Genomic DNA, 9,141 nt, shown 5'->3' with positions numbered 1-9,141 from the left:
CGACACCACGAAGCCTATGCTCAATTAACTGCATATTTCTATTCAAATCTTAGTTTCTTGGATGCGAATAGAATCTCTTTCAGTGTCCGAGATCAGGACTTTGTAGTGGATGTGGATATGTTGGCGGATGTGATTGGGGTTGAGAGAGGGAGATATCAACACATCAGTGTCTCTATAGCTCATGCCACATTGGAACTTGTTAAAGACAGAAGGACAAAGGGAAGGATTTCCTACTCAAGGATGCGTGCGTTCAACATTCTGCGCTTCACAAGATTGTGATTAATTGTCTCGAGACCAAATCAACTTCCAAGACCGATGTTTCTAATTCGGAGGCAAAGGCGATGTACGCCATCAATGCTTTGGGAAAATTTTTCTCTTCCTTACACTATTCCTGTTCCACATGTATAGAGCAGTGGTGAAGAACAAGGGCCAACTTCCTTATCCAGGTCTTGTGTCAAAGATATTCAGCCTCCACAAATTCTCTGTGTTCGATCATGTGACAAAATGGTGGTAGGATTGAAAATGGTGTCCAAAATGCATCTAAAAGAACTCGACAAGGCGTTGGAGAAATTTAAGGAGAAAACCCTTGTCAAATCTCATCAAGTCTCTTCTGCAGCGAAAAGAAAAGGGAAGGAGCCCATGGGTGCTCCATCCAAAAAGAGAAAAGCTCTCATTATTGATGAAGATGATGAGGATGACCTCACAATTTCTGCTATAGCATTGAAGAAGCTGAGTCGTTCCGTTCCAGAATCAATGGAACAACAGGAGAAAGAAGTAGAGGAGAGAGAAGAACGGGAGAAAGAAGAAGAAGAAATAGAAACAAAGGAGCAAGAAGCAGAGGAGAAGGAAGAAGAGGAGAGAGAAGCTAAAGAAAGAGAAGCAGAGATGGAAAGGTTTGAAGAAGAAGAAGACAGAGAAAATCAACAAGAATGAGAGCATGAGGAATTCTCTTCTCCACCTAAAGCCATGGAAACAGGGGGAGATGGTGAGAATAGAGGAATGTCCTCATATCTTGTTAACAGTGAAGGAGTCAGCCGCTCTCCAGCAGATCCAGAGGATATTCATGCCTCTCAATTTCCTGAGGAGGGACATGATGCTTCATCGCCAAATCTGTGTGATTATGCTGATATACCATCATCTGGCTTTACTCCATCAGATCGTGCCGAAGCCGGTACGCAGACTGATAACTCAGCAGATTTTCGAAGAATCATTGATGTTCTCTTGGAAATACGGGGTCAGATAATGCTTTGGAAAGCGAAGTTCAGAACTTGAATAATGCAGGACAAGCTTCTTCCATTTCATTATCTGATCAGATCCAAGCCCTTGCTCTTCAGAATCAAGCCAATGCTAAAGGTGAAGAGGTGGATCAACTGAAGGAAGAATTGAAAAAGCTGGAAGGCATCATCCAGTCCATGGGAGATTTCCAGCTTGTTTGCATTCCCAAGCAAACTTGACTCCATTCTATTCCCAACTCAACATTTTTTTATGATGACAAAAAGGGGGAGAGATGCGAGATTTGAAATCTTTGAACTTACACTTGTTGAATTTTTAGTTTGTTTTGATGTGTGACTTGTGTGTACGTATGCGGATGAGGATTAACGAACGTGGATTTGGATTTGACTGCTACTTATATTAAGTACTATTGATATCTTATGAATGGCTTTACTCTTATGCAAGACTAACCTATTTTATGTGGTTGCAGATTCTAGTGTTATCATTAAGCCATTAATCTTTATGAGATATCCATATTTGCTTGAGTAATGTTTTGCAGGTCAAAGTTATTCAAATCTGCAGGAAAGTTTTGTCACCATCAAAAAGGGGGAGATTGTTGGAGAAATCCTTCTAGAATATTTTGAAGCTGACAAAACGTTTCTATCAGTCTAGTCTGAAGCCTTGCAGACTCTACTATTAAAGTCTGAAGACCTCCGGACTACCAGACTCAAGACTCAAAGTCTATTCTTATTGACAGTTTCTAATCCGTTGAAAAAAGGCTATCCAGAACTGCTTCATTAAGGATTTGGCCTTATCGACTGGAGAAGATCTCTTGGCTGGATATGACATAATGGATTCCTTTATTCAAATCAAGAATGATTAAAGATCCGATGATTGGCGAAGTATTCTTGGAAGGTTCTACTTACGAAAACCAAGATCTTGATTGTATGGGCGAGCAGGATTAATGGGCTATCGACATGTTCCTTTAATAGCTCGAATAATCTTCCTAATTGATTATGTCCAACAGGAGGATTGGAAGAATTCCTTTGGTAAGTGCCAACGGGTATGATGGCACAAAGGAGTATAAAAGGAAGTCGTTCCAGTTGTTCGAGGAGGTGCACGATAGAAGAATTTCAAAGTCTGAAGCTCTTTGATTCTTAGTCAATTCACTTACTGAGCAAAATCTTGTACGCAAAAGAGAGTATATTTTGAGATACCTTGAGGAAGTGTGGTAGAATATCTACACTGTAGAATCAAGGGAAATCATTACTGTAACATCTCTTTTGTTCATAGTGAAATCCAGCCGGTGGGCTGTCAGTGCAGAAGAGTGGACGTAAGCTTGGAATAAGCCGAACCACTATAAACCTTGAGTTCAATTTTCTCTTCCATACTCTCTACTTTACTTTGTTCATAGTTCATTTTGCTAACTAAAGGAGAGCTTCATTTCTATTGTTTGCCTAGTATTGCTTTCATATCTTGAGAAATTATTTAAACACATATTCACCCCCCTCTAGGTGCTATTACTAGCTATATCACAAGTAAGAGATAGAGCGTAGAATTTATAATTCCAAAGTCTGAGCGACTTTCGATCATATACTTGTCTCTTGAGAGCTTAAACGCTTGTGATCGTGAGAGAAATACCAAAAGAGTGACTTAGTGAGATAGTGTGATCTGCTAAGTGTTTGCACTCGAAGTTGTAATCTCTTGTTGATTGCATAGTGGAATCCAGCTAAGAAGGCTGTTAGCGTGGGAGAGTGGACGTAGACTTGGATTAAGCCGAACCACTATAAATCTTGTGTTTTTATTCTTTTCCCTAACTCCTTTGTTTGAAGTTTATTTTATTCCGCATATATTTGCCAAGGTTTATTTTAAATACCTATTCACCCCCCTCTAGGTGTCCATACTAGCACTCTCAGAGCAGTGTCTTCGTCTTCTACCAGCTACTCGTTGGATCTGTTTTCTTGTTCCTGTTGTCAGCAATCTTCGAAAGGAGATCCACGACTCCACTCACGTTCCTCATTTTCTTCAAGATCTCTGTGGTCGCTTTCCTGAGTTGAGTTCAAAACATGCCTGGAATCTCTGTAACTAAACATTACAGAGTTTATTCCATTTTGTAATAAATTTGATGAAATATATGTGTATTGCAGTCACACGCTCACTATGAATCTCTATGGGATTGCGCTCCTCTATACTTCAGCTTCACTCGCAGCTACAGCTACAAACTGCGTACCTGTTACAACCTTCTTCTTCGCTGTCCTTCTCGGGTACTCCTCTTCCCAGTGATTTGATGCATTAACTCTTTAAACCAACTGTGCTAGCCACCCCAAGATCCTCCAGCCACCAATATCCGATGAGTCTACCTAATATTTTTCGAGAACCTGTAGACTCTTACTCTTCTCACATTGCACGGAACTCTATATAAAGGTTTATTAGATTATTCAAAATCCTAATGCAAAACCATTACAGTGGACTCAAAATGCTTTGTAACTTTTAGCACTACTTTGTCAGGAGGGAGAAAGTGAACGTAAGGGAAATAGCAGGAGTTGCGAAGCTTGGAGGAATAACAATTTGCATTGTAGGAGGGGCCACCCTTGCGTTTTTCAATGGACCAATTCTAAAGCCTCCTTTTGCCCTCCACTCTGCCCAAAACCAACTCCAACACCATGATTCATCCACTGGAAGCACAAAATGGATCGTAGGTTGCTTCCTCTCGTTCCTTGCGGTCTCCTCCTGGGGCTTAGCGTTTGTTCTCCAGGTATCCCCAACTTATCATTGACCATGCCAAATATCGCAAAGGAGTAACTAAGGATTTATTAAGACTGATTTACAACATTGATTTACTAAAGATTTTTCGAACTAGTATTAATTGTTGACACATCATTTAATAATTCAATTTTGAAGATCAATCTTAGTAAGCTCAAAATACTGCTCATGATAAGATGCATTTATGTGAAATATTTCGTGATCTCTTGAATGGCTAATACATCTTGCTAGGAAGATCACAAGGGGAAAGAACAAAAAGAAAAAGACCGTGGTCTAGATTGGCTTGAACAACTTCGACTATATAGATATATACATATGTTGATGTGAAATGAGTAATTAGAGTATCCAAAAAGTTTTGCATAAGAGGTTTGTACTAGCCTCTTACATATGTGCACTCTCCCTTAAAAGCGACTTTTAGGTTGGATATTTTCTATATCCGCAAGTTTCAATTCTCTATTACCTTGTATAGGTACTAATATCGCATCTTGCTAAAAAAGCTGTTCATTCACAGGATAATAAACAATAGAAAAATAAATCAAGAAATAATTTACACTCACTATTGGATGGTGGACACATGGAAGATTTAGTTACAAAACTAACTCCAAAAACACATGTCAACCTCCAATTGTGAATATAGAAGTCTTTTTTGGACACTGATCGTGGTCCTAAGAATAATCATATAATAAAAGCACCTAGAGAGACAGCAGACAATGCTTATGGTTAAGTAATACAGTATCGATTGGGTGCCAGGCAAAACAGAATTAGAACCATGGTATAAATTTATACATTATAGCTATTGGTTAGATATTATTTCTAGTTTATTAATTGTAAACTTTGAGATGCACTTACTAGTATGAGTATGTTAGATGAAACACTAATTTTGTCTTCTAGGTTGTAGGAACTTTAAATCATAAATTAAAGTTGTTAACAATTGCAAAAATCATTTCGTCATATTTTATTCATGAGTGCATTCCTTTTGGGTGTTGATTCTTTTAGTGCTGAACTGCACTCATGAGTAAATTAGATCACAAATCACAGTGAACAATTCTGGAATCCACGTCTTCCTCGACGCATCTTGGAATCCAACTTCTTTATTTTTATATAAGCAGGCAGGAGTCTTGGAAACCTATCCATCAAAGCTTCACTTCACAAGTCTTCAGTGTCTATCAAGCACAGTTCAGTCATTTCTTGTGGCAATTACTGTGGAAAGAGACCTCTCTGAGTGGAAGCTTGCTTGGAATGTCAGACTACTTGCGGTCCTTTACTGTGTAAGAAAACAACAATCCCCACTTTCGAAATTTAGAATTGAACCTGCTAAAGTGGGGTAATACTTTCCACCAGAAAAAAAAAGTGGGGTAATATTTACAAGGACTTAGAAAAGTATAGGTTAAGTAATGATCATAGGGAAAATCATAGTGAATGGGTTATTCAAGTCCATTAAGGAATGTCAGACTACTTGCGGTCCTTTACTGTGTAAGAAAACAACAATCCCCACTTTCGAAATTTAGAATTGAACCTGCTAAAGTGGGGTAATATTTTCCACCAGAAAAAAAGTGGGGTAATATTTACAAGGACTTAGAAAAGTATAGGTTAAGTAATGATCATAGGGAAAATCATAGTGAATGGGTTATTCAAGTCCATTATTTTTCTTCTCATAATTGTCAAATCTAAAGTTACCATAAAGTTTGAAAAGTTGCATCCTTTTTTGAGGAAAATAACAAAAACATCTTCAACTTCACTTCTCATACCAAAAACCCTAGTTACATTCCAAATCCTACAATTAGAATTCTCATTTTTCACAGTGGATTTTAAGCTGCATTTTCACCCGCATATAGTATACCAAATTGCTACTTAATTTCCCATATTACCCCACCTTCAAAAAACCCAATAGCCACCCACACTCTTTCCTCTCACCCAAGAGGCTTACTTAGTCCGACACACCCACCACTAGGTCTCCCACTCTCCACCGCGTGCAATTGTTGCTCCTTCAAAGGTCGTCACCGACCTTCGATTCAAGAACGACAGCGTTGCCGCACCAGCTCAAGGCTAGGTGGAATTCGTGGCGATCATGCTCAAGTTTTGCTATAGACCTTGTGCAGCTTGCGAGCCTGTCGCAGAGGCTTGCAGCTGGCTGCAGCCCTCGTGAGCGAAAAGCCATTTTCGCATGGCCTCAGCAACCACCAGCCATGGGCTTAGGCCAAACTCGAGTGGCCTTGCCGTTGCGAGCTACAAACAATCTTGACACAGATAAAGGCAGGGATGGAGGGGCGCGGGTGGCGGCCGAGGGCGAGGGTGTTGTATTTGGAGACATAAATGGAAGGGAAGCCAGGGAGAGGGGCTTGCGTGTGATTGGGTGTGCATAAAGCCAAATGGATCTTTATAGGTTGGGAAGATGCAAAATGTAGATTTTGAAGTGCGATCGGGGTACTTGACATGGAGAGCAAAGTTGAGGATGATTTTGCAATGATCTTTATCCTTTTTCCTTTTTTACCCAAAAGCAAGTCTTGAAATTTCTCACTACCAAGCAACTCTTCAGATTTGCAAAACTTGAGAGATTGAACATACGGAACCATGAATTGAAAAATCAGCATCAACCCACCAAGTAGAAGTGTTGCCCTTGGGGTTCAATACTAAAAAATTTTTGTTAGTCATAAGAGAAACTATAGTATGACAACTAATTTAGTGAGTGATATGACAAGATCGCAATAGATTTTTTTTTAAGCTAATCAAATTGTGTGCAAAGTGTATACTTTTGATATTATATTATAGTATTTATAAATATGTGTGATCAGGGATTTGTGGTCGCGGGAGTCTCACATTACCTACAATCTTGGGTGATTGCAATGAAGGGACCGGTATTCCTAGGCATGTCAACACCCTTGAGTCCAATCCTGACAATGATCGGTTCCATGTTTCTCTTTGGTGAGAACATGAATCTTGGCAGGTAAATTCTATACTATTTCAAATTGCATCACCTCTAATAATTGATATGAATTATAGTACAGTGATACACGTATGTCATTAAATACGTGCATTGTCCAATCCTGTTGGGACAAATGAAACCTATAGGTTTTCGGATTAGATGAGCCCAAAGCCTTAGGGCTGTCATTGAGTCAGGCCCCTATATTTTAAGCTATGGAAGTCGGTCATAAATAGGTCAGCTTAAAATTTAAAATATGGGTCATACCAAGGCCAGATGGGTCCAATGCTTTTTTTTTCAAAAAAAAAAAAAAAAAAAACTTTGCCATTGGAACTCATTTCCTGATCTGTAGAAAGCCCAAAACCTGTCTATGTTTAACCAAAAACTAAAGCCCCAACCCATTTCATTATTTATAAATGACCCAAGCCAGACTTTCACCACCACCTCCACACCCTTATTCATAACTCAATACCCAGACACCTTCATTAACTCAATGAGTCAATCCATGGAGCTGCTCATTATTCAAAGGCAACAATTTAAGGAGAAAAATGCTTTAAAAAAAAAAAAAAAAGACTACGAGTCAAGAAATTTACATTTCCAAGAAAAAATAGGGTTAATTTTTGTTGGACTATTTATGATCCAGATCAAACGCAATCTATCGCACTTGCTTGACAAGCCTACCAGGCCCATGTCCATCCCTGCACAGTACAGCACAGTCAAGCCTTTTTTAATTCATTGAACTAAGTCTTTATTATAAAGTTTAGACCTTTTGATCCTTAATGTAGATCTTAAAGATTAAGATGAAAGTGTGGTGGACAAAAACGGGGCGGTGAAATTGGGGGGATAACGAAAAATCACGAAGAGGACGAGAACTGAAGTACTAAAGATGTTATGCAACACTATCTTAAAGCATCAGCAAAGTTATGCAGCAATATCAGTAAAGCAGTAAGGATAAGAGAATTTACTGAACTTCAGCCGTCCACACCGTCCTATCTTCCCCTACTGGCAACCTCGAGCCAAAGCTGATCTCCACTACTAAATGAAGCAGGTCACGGGTTACGTAGTTTCGTGTGCTGACAAGCCCCCTCCCGTACAGCACTTCTACATTGTGATTACATGAAAGGAAATCCCCTTTGAATTCTATTTAGAAACTGTCTAAAAAATAAAAATAAAAATAAAAATTTAAGTACAAGATTAATGACAATAAGAAATACAATCGAGCTTTTGGCCTTCTTCAATTATTATCGTATGCTACTTTTGATTTGATTTGGACTTCTTGAGCTTATATAGGTTTTATCACAAACACGTGCACTTATCACGGCTTTCAATTAATTGTGACTAATGTGACCTCATGTTTGGTTTCTTTATCAGCATAGTTGGTGAGATAATACTAGTAGCAGGCCTCTACAGTGTCTTATGGGGACAAACGCACGAGCAAAATCTAGCCACCGAAAGTTCCTTACCAGTTCAAGATGAGAAGACATGTGTAAATGCAGAAGATAAGGAGCCTAAAGATGCTCAAGCTAGTTATTTAGCAAAATGAAATTGATTTTTCATATAGGTTTAATCATGTTGGCATGTAATGATGTTTATGTAGTAAATTGTATGCGGCACTCATCACGTATATTTTCATTATGATATGCTACACCAAATGTCATTGGTTGACTGTTAATCTCTACATAGTATGTTGCACTCACTCATGATATATGTTGCACTTATTCATGTTTTCGTAATTCTTGAGCTTTTCTTCTTTTTATAAGACTGGCATGTCTTAATCTTGATTCTTTAAATTAGGGGGAAAAAACCAATTCGACAATTTCCTTTTATTAAAAAAAAAAATGGAGAGAGCCTTGGCAATGAAAATGGGGTTATAAGTGACTTGGAGGCCCAAAAGTTTAAAAACTGAAGTTTCGGCCCCCTTACCCACAAATTTTAGCTACTTGCTTGTGCTACCTGTAACATCATGAATTTCAGGTTCTACTTTCAATTGAATGAATCGGGCTTTTCATCGACATGCCTATAGTTCTATTCTCTGAACTAATCACTCACGAGATAACTAGTCTAGTAGGTGAAGCCGTTAAGGGATTTTAATGCAATAAACTTGAGAATTCGACCAAGAATTGACTACTCGACCGTATTAATCTGCAGAGGTCATTACGGCACAGTTAAAAATCATCAGAGATCAGAAATAGGTTGATTCGACTGAGATAGGTGATCAAAGTGTGGGTGATTCACCAGATTGCAAA

The 9,141-nt window shown here is 38.7% G+C and overlaps 1 protein-coding gene across 2 annotated transcripts; it reads left to right on the top strand.

The window, feature by feature from the left end:
* Positions 1–3,363: 3,363 nt before the first annotated feature.
* Positions 3,364–8,595, top strand: LOC104418161 (WAT1-related protein At5g64700). 2 transcript variants are annotated; one of them, XM_010029411.3, is made up of 5 exons: positions 3,364–3,476; positions 3,721–3,967; positions 5,085–5,243; positions 6,768–6,919; positions 8,267–8,595. In XM_010029411.3, the coding sequence occupies exons 1-5, from the start codon at positions 3,373–3,375 to the stop codon at positions 8,436–8,438; spliced, it is 834 nt and encodes a 277-aa protein (XP_010027713.2). In that variant the 5' UTR covers positions 3,364–3,372; the 3' UTR covers positions 8,439–8,595. The 2 variants fall into 2 exon arrangements, with proteins under 2 accessions (XP_010027713.2, XP_039157565.1); XM_039301631.1 differs by lacking the exon at positions 8,267–8,595 and adding an exon at positions 7,681–8,259.
* Positions 8,596–9,141: the final 546 nt, after the last annotated feature.

This window comes from Eucalyptus grandis, chromosome 9 (genome assembly GCF_016545825.1).
Source record: "Eucalyptus grandis isolate ANBG69807.140 chromosome 9, ASM1654582v1, whole genome shotgun sequence".
NCBI lineage: Eukaryota > Viridiplantae > Streptophyta > Magnoliopsida > Myrtales > Myrtaceae > Eucalyptus > Eucalyptus grandis.
This window is presented reverse-complemented; position numbering and strand designations above follow the sequence as displayed.

What these genes read in the sequence shown, in the direction of transcription:
- LOC104418161 (XM_010029411.3), top strand. Translation starts at nt 3,373, where the DNA reads ATGAATCTCTATGGGATTGCGCTCCTCTATACTTCAGCTTCACTCGCA. An exon ending in TTCTTCGCTGTCCTTCTCGG is followed by an intron (nt 3,477 to 3,720) that starts GTACTCCTCTTC and finishes CTACTTTGTCAG; the next exon opens with GAGGGAGAAAGTGAACGTAA. An exon ending in GAGAACATGAATCTTGGCAG is followed by an intron (nt 6,920 to 8,266) that starts GTAAATTCTATA and finishes TTTCTTTATCAG; the next exon opens with CATAGTTGGTGAGATAATAC.